At 49.8% G+C, this 15,530-nt stretch overlaps 1 protein-coding gene and 1 long non-coding RNA gene across 3 annotated transcripts; one reads left to right on the plus strand and one right to left on the minus strand.

The window, feature by feature from the left end:
• Nucleotides 1-128: 128 nt before the first annotated feature.
• MPI (mannose phosphate isomerase) lies at nt 129-15,513 on the minus strand. Of its 2 annotated transcripts, none has more exons than XM_083399077.1 (9): nt 15,313-15,513; nt 13,069-13,190; nt 11,877-12,004; nt 10,386-10,586; nt 9,777-9,918; nt 7,518-7,700; nt 7,130-7,303; nt 4,478-4,686; nt 129-3,260 (listed from the first exon to the last, which is right to left on the minus strand). In XM_083399077.1, the coding sequence occupies exons 1-9, from the start codon at nt 15,339-15,341 to the stop codon at nt 3,042-3,044; spliced, it is 1,407 nt and encodes a 468-aa protein (XP_083255203.1). In that variant the 5' UTR covers nt 15,342-15,513; the 3' UTR covers nt 129-3,041. The 2 variants fall into 2 exon arrangements, with proteins under 2 accessions (XP_083255203.1, XP_083255204.1); XM_083399078.1 differs by having other exon boundaries at nt 15,269-15,499.
• On the plus strand, nt 10,633-10,950 carry LOC310685091. The gene is made up of 2 exons (XR_014515062.1): nt 10,633-10,737; nt 10,771-10,950. It is a non-coding gene; the product is annotated as an uncharacterized lncRNA (long non-coding RNA).
• Nucleotides 15,514-15,530: the final 17 nt, after the last annotated feature.

A 15,530-nucleotide genomic window follows, 5' to 3' on the forward strand; every position in this document is an offset into this window, starting at 1 on the left:
CCTCCCTTGCTCCTTCGAGGTTTTGAATGTCCTAACCTCATCTTACTTGGACAAAGCTCTTTATTCGGCCTTTTGAAAATGCAATTTTAAAAGCAACTATAGCCCAAGAAAAACATACACCAGACAGGTTATTCTCAGGGCCTGTCCTCTACAGCACCTTCTTTATTTAGTCAACTTTAACTCGCTGCATTTGACTCTTAAACAACTGATGCTTTACACTGGTGGGAAGATTTTTTGTTTCTGAAACCATCTGAATTTCATCTCCCTGTTTCATTCTTTGGGGATTATTAGCCATAACTATACCTGTGAAATATGGAATACAGTACAATGGTAGCAGGAATACTGGCTCTTCCAGGGGTCTTTACTTGCACACACTCTGTACATACATCTCAAACCTCCAGTTAATTTAGGAACAAAATAGTTTGTATAAAGTGTACAACTGGGTCCACACATCTCTTAACACAAATGGTACGAAGTGGTTGACTGCAACTATCAAAACGTCAAATGCAGAAATGACAGCTCTACAATTTGCAGCGCGAGAGTCTGGAGTCAAAATCCATCTGATGGATGACCTCAAGATTCAAATTCTGATACACAACCCCTTAAGACGACGCATGTATTCTGCCAGTCCCCCAACATCCTATTTATTTTCACTTATAACTGTTATTTCAGTCTCTGAAAGTTCTGTATTCCCCCCCTGCACTTTTCTCTCTCGAATCATTCTGCAGGAGACAACAGTCGCTCCTGCTTGGCACTCCGCTAGGGTAAGGACACACTCCTGTTTGGTGGGAAGCTAGAGAAACTGGGGCAGTTTTTCCCCCTGAAATATACTGAGCCCCAAATGAGTGAGCATGCAAATCAAACCAGAGTTGTCGAATGGAAGCGCAAGTGGACTTTCCCTCCCTCTGTAAGCAACAACTTACAACACTGCAACTTCAAACTGAGTTGAAGGTGGAGTGGCTGGGCTTCCTACTCCCCAAGCCACAGAACTGAACTTTGGGTGAGGAACCGCTGACCCCCTAGATCTTGCAGGACCCCAACACCCATCAGCCAGAATGGCCAGTGGTTCCGGATGATGGGAGCTGTAAGCCAGTCACAACTGAAAGGCCACCACCCTGCCCTGCCCCAAGGCAGCGCCTGTCCCTTAGCAACGCTTGAATTTATAGCACTGACTTACCCAAGAGTTCAGGGTACAATCATTCAATGATTCTAGTTACAGGTAGGTAGCTGTGTTGGTCTGCTGCAGTCGAAACAAAATAAAAAAATTCCTTCCAGTAGCACCTTAGAGACCAGCCAAGTTTGTTGTTGGTAGGAGCTTTCGTGTGCATGCACACTTCTTCAGATACCTTGCATGCACACGAAAGCTCCTACCAACAACAAACTTGGCTGGTCTCTAAGGTGCTACTGGATGGAATTTTTTATACCGTTCAATGAATTTTTCTGCAAGAGGTGGAAGCAAGGGATAGAGCAGAGTGATGATAACACTCGCTTTAGCTATTGGTACATGTACTTTACTTTGAAATGCCAGGTAAGTAGCTTCACCATACAGTGAAGATGCGGTAATCTGATGTTTTTAAGGGAAGAGCCATTCTCTTCCTGTTGGTGCAAAAGCCAAACATGAGCTGCCAATTTGATCATCTTATAACCACAGCCCCTGCAAGACACAAAAAGCTGAGCCTGCCTCCAAACTTGACCCTTTTCCTGGTTGCTTGGGAACAGGTTCCAAACTACTGCAGCGAAAGCAGGTACTGGCTACGCTTGGATAGAAAGGAGCCTCTATCCCACACAGCCTCTCTCACCCCAACCAATTTGAGGGAGAGGAATAACAGGAAAATTGGAGTGCCAGTTTTAATTAATCATCTCAGCCCTAGACTGCTTTGTCTTCACTGTGTTTTGTTTGGAACAAGCCAGCTCTGTCAACCCCGTGGTGTGCTTGTTTCAAACAAGGAAAAGTGAAGACACATACTGCACTTGAAGCTGGACCAGGGTCAGGTTTGTTCTTATCACAGCAAGCTGTGGTATATTGTGACACCCACATGGAGCCAGGGGATAGAACCACATGGTGCTGGGAAAATGCTACTGGGGGGAAAGCAGATGGTGAAAAGCACCCAAAGCGAAGGCCCTGTCCCCCAGGCCTGTAGCATTAGAGGGCTTCTTGTTTCTGCCACCTGGCCCAGGATGCAAGTCCAGTGACATTGCACCTGAAAGGCCACCGGTACCAAAAACATACCACTGGCTTGTCCTCCCATCCTGAAATCAGGATTGTTGGCTGAGAGTGGGGAGCCCATGGTTCCCCAGGAGTTGCTGGCCTCCTAACTCCTATCGGGGTCAACTGACATGGCCGTGCTGTGGGCAGACAGAACCACTCCTAGATTAAGCAACCACCCGCAGCTGGCCCTCAAGGACGAAGCACTTTCACACCAGAACATGCTGTCCACTACAGCCAGAGGAAACTTTGTCAGCCAGGGATTGGAAGCAATGGTAGCCAACCACTCTCCATCAGCAGGAACTGGGGCGAGGTGGAGAAAAGCTTTCGCCTGCCCTCCCAGGGCAGGTGGCAGAATGTCCTGGCTAAGAAGGAATTCCAGTGGCTGGGAAGCTCAAATCATCACCAAGCCCTTCTTCCAAACTTCCACCCTCTTCCCAGGGTGGAGGGGGGGAGAGAGAGGCACACCATTGACTGCTGGTTTCATAAGTTTTACAGCATTTTTAAAAGTTCAGGGTGTGCAGACCGCTACCCCTCAAAAGCAGAGCGGTCTAGCACAAGGTGGAGAGGGCAGTTTTTTAAAAAAAACGACGAGGTCTACTGGAGAATTCCCAGCCCCGTGTTTTACAGCAACCGTTACAGGAGCCGGAGGGTTCTCCCTGGATAGAGTCAAGCTGTGTGGGAAACGAGAACCCACCATACAGGGGTGAGCGCCAATGCTTTGGGCTTTTGACACAGTGGTTTGATGGGTCAGGGGAGTAACTGGCTGTGCAGAGGACACACAGCCGTTTCTACTGGAGTCTCAGCAAGAGAAGAAAGAGCCTAGCACCCCACATTATACGAGACAGCAGGCTCGGAAGAGCAGCATCCCGTCAGGTGCAGACAGGTGCAAGGAGACGCTCTCGTTGGCGGAGATGAAGAGCACAGAGCCGCGGCGGACAGCCATTTCCGAGGCGGCCGCAGTGGAGGTCCCGACAGCAGTTCCTTGTACCACCAGCAGGATGCTGGCTGAGTCGATGGCTGAAATGAGGTACAGCTTGATGGAGGAAGGAATCTGTAAGAGAAAGCAGAACCTTTGCTCAGTAGAGAGGTGGGGCCTGGGTATTTTAAGTTCCTGCCTCACTAAGTAGGAAGTGAATGAGCCGGGCGTGCGACAAATCCAGAGGCAATGGAAGATCCGGACTTCCCTCTAGCCTCCAGAGTGCCCAGCAGTGCAAGCTGGTCTCCATCTCAAGCCAAACTGAGATTTCAGCAACTGTAAAAGCAGGCAACGACAGGCATGTCTGTTTCTCGCCCACGCTAATCTCATGGGTGTCCTGTGCCACTTGTGTCTTAAAGGTAAAGGGACCCCTGACCATTAGGTCCAGTCATGACCGACTCTGGGGTTGCGGCGCTCATCTCGCTTTACTGGCCGAGGGAGCCAGTGTACAGCTTCCGGGTCATGTGGCCAGCAGGACTAAGCCGCTTCTGGAGAACCAGAGCAGTGCATGGAAATGCCGTTTACCTTCCCGCCGGAGCGGTACCTATTTATCTACTTGCACTTTGACGTGCTTTCGAACTGCTAGGTTGGCAGGATCAGGGACCGAGCAACGGGAGTTCACCCCGTCGCAGGGATATGAACCGCCAACCTTCTGATCAGTAAGTCCTAGGCTCTGTGGTTTAACCCACAGCGCCACCCGCATCTTAATGTGCATTTAAAAAAATATAGTTTCACACAAAAATCCCCATTTAAACATAAGGAGAAAGAACCACACATGCCACTCCAAGCTCCTTGGAGGAAGAATGTCATTATAAATAAAGTTGGGGCCCATGTAGGGACAGGGAAGCAACTTTGTAAAGTTTGCATTAACATGCAAAGCTACCTAATTGACACTTTTCTGAACCAACATGCAATCTGAGAGCAGGTATCCCTGGAGATATGCTGTTCTCCAAATGTGTGGTGCACTTCTCCAACCCATCATTTGGGGAAAGTATGTATCAGTGAAAATAATGTGCCAACATGCATTATGTTAGAGGTAACAGCGTGCATAAATGTGTTTTACACATTTTCCATGCACGCTGTTTAAAAATGAACTGCAAAGACACCCAGAAAGAGAGCAAACTGAACCTAAGATTCGGGGTGAGGGCAGAATGAGAAACCAAAGTGGACGGATCCATCTGAGCCAAGCTGCACAGGGAGCAGATGCCTAACGCCACCTTGGCACTTGAAAGGATCTTGTAGCAGGAACCCCCTGCCATCATCAGGGCAGGGGAAGCCCCCGAGAAACTCACCTCTATCCTCATGACAGAGAAGTCTGGGACAGGCGGGTCGTAGAGGTAGACACAAGGGTCCAGGCGGCTCTGGACAGGGCTCAAGAGCTTGGAGCTGCCAGGGGCCGGCGTGTAGTTGAGCATCTCGCACAGCGTGAGGACGTCAATGAACTTGGGCGTCAGGCCAGCACGCACCGTGTTGTCAGAGCAGGCCATGCACTCAATGCAATCTGTGGCAAGGCGGGAAGGAAAGAGGAGCTGCCCGTCAGGAAGTGCAGAGGCTGCTGCTGGTGGCAAGAGAGGCCCTCCAGAAACACCCTCCTGCCTCATCTCAAGAAACCCTCTTTTATCATCCCTTCTCTGTCATCTCAAACTAAGAGTTAAGAGTTTCAGAGTTGGCAAGGCCCTCTGAGGCCAGCGCAGGATTCTTGCAGCTGCAGCATTGATGGTGAACCTAGTGACCTCCAGGCATCTCTGAATACAACTCCCATCATCCCTGACCATCAGCTGTGCCAGCTGGGGCGTGATGGGAACTGGAGTCTAGCACATCTGGAGGAAGTGGCTGCCAAGGAATTCCGTTGCCGGAACCGCCATTGGGCGGTGTGGCGTTTGCCCTCCTACATGTGTGACATCATACTGGGTTCATAAGGAAAGGGTTAACTAATTGTAAAATGACTAACCAATGGGAACCCAAGGGGAGGAGTTAAAGTTAGAGTTAGGGTGGGGTTGAGAAGTCAGTCTGGAGTTAGAAGAGACAGAGAAGGTAAGTCTGTGGGTTGGGCTAGTTTGATGTGAGAGTGAGAGAATTTGTTAAGAGGAGTCAGTCAAACAGTTGAGATAATCAGTCAGAAGGTATTAGGAAGGTATAGGCCGGTAAAGAAACTAAAGTTAAGATACTGACAGGAATATTATCTGAGAAACCTGTTAAGTTGTGGGTGAACATATCAGACGACACAGCGATTCTTCAGACAGCTCTTGTTTATTCACAGGCCAGAACAGAACTGGGCTGAAGGGTTCAGCCAACCTGCTTATATAGAGCTCAACTACAACGCAACAGTATCAACTTTCTGTAACTATTGAATCACTGAACGTCACTTTCAATTCCCCATTTGCATATGTGGACCTGAGTGAAAACTATCTACAGTATACCCCTGCTGGCCCAGGGTGAGAACTTCAGTACATAACAAAACCATAAACTTATTAATGTTTGTAAAATAAACTTGTGGGTTTTTTGGTTCACTTTTAACAACTGACTGGACTCAGTGTTTTACCCGAGAGTAATGGGTTGGTGGCAGCGGCGAAGCGAGCACAGTGGTGGCACAGGGATCAATAGACCGTTAAACGTCCGGGGACCCTGTGTGATCGCCACAGGCGGCTTCCTCTCGGCTTCCACCTTTTGCTCTACTCCTGTCCTCCTGAGCAATAGAGAAAAAATCTGCCCCATCTTCTGCAAGGCAGCCCATCAGGTCTTAAGATGCAGCTGCGCTCCTCTACGCCGCTTGATCTTCACAGACTCAGTGCACCCAACTGTCCTTTGCGGGACTTGGCCACAAGACCTGCTTGCCACTCTGGCCGCCTCTCCTCTGAGGGCTGCTCTAGTTTTTCAAAGCGCTAATTACAATGGAGCGCCCAGACGCAAACCCCAAAGTGGGGAGCGTTAGGCTTGGGCGCCATACGTGACCCCTTCCAGGTTCCTCCCACGGCCACAGCCCTGCTCCCACCCCCCACAAGTGCTCAATCCAAGTGGTTACATCCCATAAACCTAGGAAGCTGCCTTGAGAGGAGATATGGTGGCCAAACAAACAAACAAAAACAATAATTTATTTGTACCCCTCCCATCTGCCTGGGTTTCCCCAGCCACTCTGGGCGGCTTCCAACAAAATATTAAATTACAATAGTCCGTCAAACATTAAAAGCTTCCCTGAACAGGGCTGCCTTACAATGTCTTCTGAATGTCAGGTAGTTGTTTATCCCTTTGACATCTGATGGGAGGGCGTTCTACAGGGTGGGCGCCACTACCGAGAAGGCCCTCTGCCTGGTTCCCTGTAGCTTTGCTTCTCGCAATGAGGGAACCGCCAGAAGGCCCTCGGTGCTGGACCTCAGCGTCCGGGCAGAACAATGGGGGTGGAGATGCTCTTCAGGTATACTGGGCCGAGGCCATTTAGGGATTTAAATGTCAACACCAACACTTTGAATTGTGCTCGGAAACGTACTGGGAGCCAATGTAGGTCTTTCAAGACCGGTGTTATGTGGTCTCGGCGGCCACCCCCAGTCACCAGTCTAGCTGCTGCATTCTGGATTAATTGCAGTTTCCGGGTCACCTTCAAAGGTAGCCCCACGTAGAGCGCATTGCAGTAGTCCAAGCGGGAGATAACTAGAGCATGCACCACTCTGGCGAGACAGTCCGCGGGCAGATAGGGTCTCAGCCTGCGTACCAGATGGAGCTGGTAGACAGCTGCCCTGGACAGAGAATTGACCTGCGCCTCCATGGACAGCTGTGAGTCCAAAATGACTTCCAGGCTGCGCACCTGGTCCTTCAGGGGCACAGTTACCCCATTCAGGACCAGGGAGTCCTCCACTCCAGCCCACCCTCTGTCCCCCAAAAACAGTACTTCTGTCTTGTCAGGAGTCAACCTCCAAACCTCTCTTTTGCTTCTATGCCCGGAAACTCACCTCCACAGATGTAGGCGTGGGGTTCATTGGCACCCAGGAACATGCACTCCCCGGGCTGCAGCTTCATCAGGTTCAAGAAGTAGATGGCAAAGCAGCCGATGTCTCCGGGGTACTGGGAGTGGAGGCGGAGGAGGAGCTCTCCACAGCTGGCCGAAGTATCTTTCCCTGCATCTGCTGTGGGATGGAGACACATGGAGGAGTCTAGTGAGCAGCAGCTGCTGGTTGCCAAGTTTCGCCTTATAGTGGAGGCCCTAACCCCCCAGACAGGTCGCTCCCATCAGCCTCCCACAACACGGCCAACCACCATTAAGGGTGCCTGGAGTTGAAGTCCCAGAAACACCTGGAGGTCCACAACTTCCCCAGCACCCAAGTCTCACCCCAGACCCACCTTCCTGAGAAATCCGCTTCACCAGCATGTTAAGCTGGTCCACAAAGACCTTCTTCTCGCTCTTCATCATCCGGGTGAAGCAGATGCGCAGTGCGGCAGAGACACCCCGGGGGTCTTCGCCCACGCTGCGTTCCAGCTGCTCCGCCGCCACATTCCCGATCAGGGCCCGGAATTCAGGAACGTCTGCAAGGAACCCAAGGGACACTGAGAATGGCTGCATGGAGTCTAGCCAGATTTAAGACTGTATTATGAAGCATCCTGTCTATGCTGGCTAAAGGAATGGATATCACTAAAAATTCTGAAGTTTTAGATCTTGAAGGTCATGATAACAGATATGGCTGGCATGAATATTTGTGGTACGAGGTTAAAGTACATAGAGCTTTCCTAAACCGTGTAGTAAGGAAAGTGGTTTATGAAGTATGGGGAAAATATAAAAATTTATCAGAACGAAAAACACCATGATGACTTTCCCACTGAAAGCAACATCTCTAAAAAAATTAAATATGAGAAATGACCGGGCATCTTATAAAGAATTATTAATGGAAGTAGAACATCAATTAAAATTAAAGAGGTTTGAAGATATAAGACAACTATTAACTGATTGGTCACAAAAATAAATAAAAAAATATTATTTATTCATTCATTCCCCGCCCATCTGGCTGGGTTTCCCCAGCCACTAGAATACCATCCACTTAATAATATATTTAAGATGGATTAAAAAAAAAGGCTTTTTTAATGAAACATCTAAACTTGAAAAAGAACTGTTAGAAAACAAGACCAAATTGCTTTCTAAAATGTATAAAGTAATATTAGAATAGCATACAAAAGATGAACAGGTTAAATCAGTTATGATACACTGGGTGAGGGACTTTGAATATAATATACAACTTACAGCATAGGAGAAGTTATGGAACTGGGACTTGAAGTTTACAGCATGTTTTACTTTGAAAGAAAATTATATGAAAATGATGTATTGTTGGTACTTAACTCCTAGTAAATTAGCTAAAATGTATAAAACAAGGTCAAATACATGCTGCAAATGTAAGGGAAGAGAAGGCACCTTTTATCATATGTGGTGGACTTGAAAAGTAGTAAAAAAAAATTGGGAGATGATATATAATGAAGTGAAAAAAATGTTTAGAATAACTTTTTCTTAAAAAAACTTGAAGCTTTCCTTTAAGGAATTCTGCTCTGGTTTGCCAGAAGCGGCTTAGTCATGCTGGCCACATGACCCAGAAGCTGTACGATGGCTCCCTTGGCCAATAAAGCGAGATGAGTGCCGCAACCCCAGAGTCAGCCACGACTGGACCTAATGGTCAGGGGTCCCTTTACCTTTAGGAGCCAAAATTACAACAGAACAGAAAAGACTATGTATGTGACTACTGCTGCCTGGTTGTTTCTAACCCAGAGATGGAAAGAAGAAGAATCCTTACCAGAGAAGAATGGCAAATTAAGCCGATATGGCAAAAATGACCAGAAGAATCAGAAATCAGGAAGACCAGGAATGGGGAAAATAAATAATTTACCTTAAAAATCATTTTAAACAATTAAAATTATTAGTTGGATTGGAATAATAATACTTGTAGTTTAACATTGAATTATGGTTGTAATGGAGATTTAATAGATTTGGATTAATAGAGAAGATGCCGGAGGAAGTTAATTAAGGACCCACAAAGGGGAGGAGGGAAGTCCAGAGGAATCTATGGAATTCTCTTTTTATTTTGGGTGTTTGACAATTGACTGTAAATTTCAAAATTTGAAAAACTAAAAAAAATTATTAAAGAGAGAGAGAAAGGCTACATGGAATCTAGCCACCCTCCAGGCTGATGCTGCTCCTCCACATCTGGCAGGTCCCTGGGGGGGCAGTTAGCAGCTTCTGCTTCCAGTTAATGTCATGTCGACCAAGCCCAACTAATTGTGTGATCAATCTTAACTACAGCTTGCTTGAAACAAGCCAAATTCAAACTATAGTTCAAGAAGCTAACTTGATTTCAACATACTACTCTTAAGCAAACCACGGTTGAGGGCTGGGCTGTAACACTAAACTGTGGTTAACTGAAACTGAAAGCAAATGCTGCCACCTGCCTCCTTGTGGCTGTGCGAGGGGAGGGAGAGGATGGGTGAGCCTGCAGGGAGGCGATGCTTGTTTCCATCACAACACGGTTCCAAGGACACAATTCCATCCCCGGTTGGGACACCCGAGTCCCTGTATCTTGCTGGTACTTATTTCCTTCCCTTTCCCTCCCCTCCCATGCTTACTCTGGAGAAAAGACACAATCTCCTCAACAGGCCGGAAGCCACACATGCCCTCGAAGGGCGTCAGGGCGATGGCCATCTCCGGCTTGTGGTTGGCATCTGGGTAGTGCTCTGGATACTGGGCATGAAGCTTCTCTGCCAGCTCCTGGGAGGGGGGAAGAGGGAGGGAAGAGGGGGGACAGGTGTTGAGCCCCAGGCTCCAGTCTCACAGTCAGTCTGCTCGGGGGGGGGGGGGTGCTCTGCCGTGGCTTCAGCGAGCCACAGAGCACCTGGGGAACCAGGCAACACACCCAGGGGTGGGCGAATACGTCAAGGATGGGAAGAGAAGCAGGAGGAATCTGTGCTGTGAACCCAGAAGGATCAGACATTAACCCATTAACGTGAAACTTTGGGCTGGATCCAAAAGGTTCCATTTGCCTGTTGTTGGAAGGCTCCTTGTGTCGGAGGAAGGGAAGCTCTGGACCCAACAGATGAGCACCTGCTCATTGCACGCCATTCTGAACTCCGGCTTCAACCGCTGATGCTCCTTCAAGCTCCTTGTCCTTGACCTGCAAAGTCCAGAAAGCTCAGCAGGATTCCATGCCGTTTGGCACCCTGGGAGGAGGGCCTTACCTTGGTGGGGTGAGCCTGGATGGACAAGGCTGAGTTAACAGACAGCACTTTGAACAAGAAGGGCAGCTGGCCCTGGAAGGCCTCCTTGACCTTGGTGCCCAGGCAGTCGGGGTTGTCCGCGATCCATTGCCGCAAGGTCTTCTGGGGGATGCGGTTATCTAGAATCACGGCGTCTCCTTTGGGGTGAGTGCCCATCCAGAGCTAGGAGGAAAAGAGAAAACACAGGTGATGCACAAAACCTCTTAGTGCACATCTGGGCCACCTGTGGACCTCCAGGTGTTGGGCTCCAATTCCCATCAGCCCCAGGCAGCACAGCCAGAAATCAGGGCTGATAGGATTTGGAGTACAGCATGTTTCTTGCACTCCGATCAGCTCCAACCACTAGCCCTGTTGGCCGGGGATGATGGGAGCTGGGCATCTGTCAACAAAGGAAAGGTGGCACCTTGTCTGTCCCCATTTCGGAGCCCTGAGAAATCAGTTTCTGAGCAGCAGTGTTGTGACGGTTCCCCCGTGACCACTTTACACAGGGCTGAGAGCTCAGACCCATGAGTTGTTTTTTGTTGTTGTTGTTTTTTAAAATTGAATTTACATACCGCGCTATACCCAGAGGTCTCAAGGTGGTTCATAGAACAAAATCAAAATATGAAACCACAATATATATAATCAAAATAAAAACAATCCAATAGCACCCCCCCAAAAAAATCAACCAAAAGCCTGGTTAAAAAGGAACATTTTTGCCTGGCACCTAAAGCTGTATAATGAGAGCATTCCACAGATGAGGAGCCACTGCAGAGAAGGCCCGTTCTCGTGTTGTCACCCTCTGGACCTCTCGAGGAGGTGGAACACGAAGCGGGGCCTCAGAAGACGATCTCAGGGTCCAGGTAGGTTCATATAGAGAGATGGTCCTTGAGCTACTGCGGTCCTGAGCCATTTAAGGCTTTATAGGTCAAAAACAGCACTTTGAATTGGGCCCAGAAACTAACTGGTAGCCAGTGCAATCAGACCACCCTGCTCCAGTGAGCAACCCGGCCGCTGAATTTTGCACTAGCAACCAAAGCAGTTTCTGTGCCAAAACCGGACCTAAACCCCAACTGAAATGGATGCAGAAAAACAGTTTCTTCCAAAAGCAACTACTCTTTCCAGAATCTTGCTCAGGAAAGGGAGATTAGCAACTGGCCGGTAATTTGTTAGGTTTTCTGAACCCAGGGAAGGTTATAAAAGAGTGGTTTTACCACTGACTCCTTCCAACAGGCAGGGGCCACCCCCTCTCATAAAGAGGCATTGATCACCTCCCTGGCCCAGCCAGCTGTTCCCTCCCAGCTGGTTTTTATCAGCCAAGAGGCGCAAGGGTCTAGAGCGCAAGTGGTCGCCCTGACTGATCTGAGCACCTTGATCCTAAGTTCCCAGCCATATAGTGGAATTTGGGAATGGGCAAGGACGGAGGAGGGGAGGGAGCCTGGCTCCAAGGGCCCCCAGGCAGGTGGCACTCACCTCCGCATAGGGCTGGCTCGCTTCGATGTGGATCATTGGGTCACTGCTTGCCAGGAGGCTGGCCACTTCACTGTCCCGGCCCAGTTTGCCCCATGAGTAGTTCTGCACGGCGCAGGCCAAGGGAAACACTGAGCAAGCAAAAGACACAAAAGCAAAAGGACACAATGTGGAAGCTGCCCCCAGTCGGCCCCACAGCTCCATCGCTGTTGTCAGGATGCTCCCTCTCAGGGTAAGTGAGCCCCCCTCACCCTTACCCTGCATCTTGACAAAGGCCCCCACCTGCACATTTAAAGCAGGACCACCTTAAATAGTCATGAGTTCCTGCAAAGGATCCCGGAAACTATAGTTTGTATAGCTGAGAGAGCCCTGGTTATCTCTCAGAGTTACAGTTCCCTCTGGTTTTCACAGCCCACCCCTCTTCATGGGGAACTGCAGCTCTGTGGGGGGAAGAGGGTCTCCCCCCACAGAGCTGCAGTGCCCAAAACAAACTACAATTCCCAAGATGGTTTGGTGGGATGCGGTGGCCGATATTGGAGACGCTAATAGGAAAGAATAAAATGGTTTTAAGAGATTTTCTTTTCTTTTAAAGGCCTGAAGGAATAAAATAGATTTGCCTGACCTTTAAAATTTACTGTTGGCCAACGAAGCCACTGTGAAAAAGGCCCTATCTTCCTTGCAGGGTTTTAACAGTGGCGTAGCGTGGGTTGTCAGCACCCGGGGCAAGGCAAGTAATTTGCGCCCCCTAACCCGTGGATTTGCGCCCCCTAACCCGTGGATTTGCGCCCCCTAACCCTAACCCCCAGATGTTGCGCCCGGCCCCCCCTGCACCCCCCACGCTACGCCACTGGGTTTTAAGCAGAGGTTGGGCAATCATCGGTCAGGGGCGCCAAGGCTGCGCGTCCTGAATGGCGGGGGTTAGGCTAATGACCCTCGGAACCCCTTCCCACCCCCAGAAGGGGCAGGAGGGACCGGGCTTTCCCCGAGAGCGGGCACCGCTCCTGCCTGCTCGCTCCGCGGGAACGCCTCGCTCCTCCCCACCCGGAGCGGCTCGCTCCTGCTCCTGCTCGCCGCCGCTTTGTCCCGGAGCCCCTCCGTCCAACGCGGGCGGGGAGCACGAGGAGCCGCTCGCCGCCGCCCCCCGGACCCCCAAGGCGGGCAGGTAGGCGCCCTCCTTTGCCCCGGCCTCGCTCACCTCGCAGCTCCGCCATCCCCGCGATGCTGCTCTGCTTCGCTCTGCCCCGCCTCTTCCAGGCGCCGGCCGGCCGGCTGGCCGGGCACGCCGGGAAAAGTAGTCCGCCGCTCCGGATCAGGTGTCTGGGGAGGGAGAGCGAGAGCGCCCGTCAGCCTCAGCCCGGGCCAGGCTGCTGCGTCCTGGAGCTGCAAGCAGGAATTGCACCGGTGCAGTGCAACAGCCACACAGGGGCCCCCAGGCCGCCCCTGAAACGCTCCGCAGCGTCGCAAAACGGTGCTAGATTCGAACCCGGATCCGAGTCTTCTCCCGCACTCTCAACTGATCCGCGCCGAGTGGCGTCTTATAGATGAGGGGTTGGTGGTTTTCCCCCCGGAACGAGTGAAAAATATCTCTCTCTTGTGCTCCAGGAAACGTGGTTCTTTTGCCGGGGGTTGGATGGTGCAGCCAGGCTAGGCGCTATATTACGCACGAGTTGCCGGAAATGTATTAATGCAATTAATTAATCAAGCTCTTCCAACATTTAGGTCTGGCAAGTATTAAGCCGTTCCGCAAGCGTTTTCTCAGAAGTAAACCCTGCTGCAGCTGGAATAGTCCGTACAGCAGAAGATTCTCACTCTTCATAGGCTCATTTCGCAAAAGAGTCCTGCATTGCTGGGGTTGGACTAGATGATCCTCGTGGTCCCTTCCAGTTCTACAGTTATATCATTTTGTGCCTTGAGTGGGACTTGGGCCCAGGAGGGGCCAACAGTTCCTGCAGGGCGTTGCAGGCTATGCTTGTTGCCCCCCCCTCCTTCTTCCACAGCTGAATCACTTCCTATGAAACATCTCAAAGCAACACCACAATGCAAAGCATAGAGAACAATCACATATATAATGACTGTTCGAATGACGACATATACAGAAACAGTTTCAAATCTAATACAAATATTGACCAGGACAAAAATCTCGATTTAGAACTAGGCTTGTTGGAAGAAGGCGGTGATCAGTGGTTTCAGTTTCAAAGTACTGGTTTTTGCCAGTAAAACCCCAAATTGGGTGCACAGACCTCCAGCATCTGTTTTGCTTTAATGAGGATACTGGAGTCCATCACTTGCATTCAGCTGCTGCAAAGTTAGGTACTAAATGGTGAATCTAGGAGGGGAGCTGATTAGCTGCTGCAGGTATCCCACATGCAGTGCAATGGGATCGCCCCCATATACTGTATTCAAATGCAAATCTGTTATTCTTATTTATTATATTTCCTATTTTTATATCCTACTTTTCCAGCAGGGAGCTTGAGACAATGTAAATGGATCCTTTTTTCCTCCACAACAGCTCTGTGAGGTGCATCTACAACAGGCATCCCCAAACTTGGCCCGCCAGATGTTTTGGGACCACAACTCCCATCATCGCTAGCTAACAGGACCAGTGGTCAGGGATGATGGGAATTGTAGTCCCAAAACATCTGGAGGGCCAAGTTTGGGGTGCCTGATCTACATCTAAGACTAAACCTGCCATCCTAACTGTGGGAGTACATCCCATGGAATTGCATAGGACTTCCTTCTGAATAGATGTGGCTAAGACTGCCTCGCATGTTACTACAGATCAGAGATTGTAGCAGCCGATATTCTTAAAGTAGGTGGTTAGAATATTGCAGTATATATTTGTAGATTTCTGTGAGTTGCCTTGTGTGGTTTTTAAGAAAGGCTGCTAAAGCATTTGATGACGACTATGACGACCCACGACAACCCTTGTTGTTGCTGCTATTGACAGGGAGGATGAAGTCAAAAACACTTTGGGGCCTAATGCAAGCTGTTCAGCAACCTGCAAGCTGACCTTGGTTCCCCTTTTCTTGCTCACCCTTCCCCCAAAAGGCCTTGGGCCAGGGGATCTGAAGGAGCGTCTCCTTGTGGGTGAGCCTTCCTGTGTATGCTAAGGTTGCCTGGAAGGGCTCTGGCCCACCTTTGGGGGTTCTGCAGGCGACCACAGGGGACAGGGCCTTTTCTGTGGTGGTGCCCTGATTTTCATGTTCATCACTGTTATTAATTAAAGTCCAAGGAATAGCGTCAAGCCAAGCTTACCTGGCCCCTTCTTTAATACCTTTCAGGCATGAAGTAAAGAAACTACTCAGTGAGATGGGGGAGATATAAATGTAATTCAATTCATATACAGTAGTGTGTTGCTGTTAGTATTTTGGCTGCCATTCTACCTTCACGCTTACCGAGTTAAACAGACTGCTGCGCGCTACGCGGCACACTACGGTACCTGGAGCGCTCTCGCCCTTCAGTGCGCATGCCCGGAAGTCAACTCCCCCTTCATCTTGAGATCTCTTTCTCCTCCATCTCCGGAGCGACAGAGCGAGTGCGCGAACAAGGGCGCGTTCTGTATTTGCGCATGCGCCCCGCTACCTCCGCGCGCCCTTTCCTCTGCGGCTCAATGAGGTCACAAAGGCGAGAGAGAAAAAGGCGTCTTTGTCACGTGGC

The sequence above is a fragment of the Podarcis tiliguerta genome, assembly GCF_965153285.1.
Source record: "Podarcis tiliguerta genome assembly, chromosome: 9".
NCBI classification, from domain to species: domain Eukaryota; kingdom Metazoa; phylum Chordata; class Lepidosauria; order Squamata; family Lacertidae; genus Podarcis; species Podarcis tiliguerta.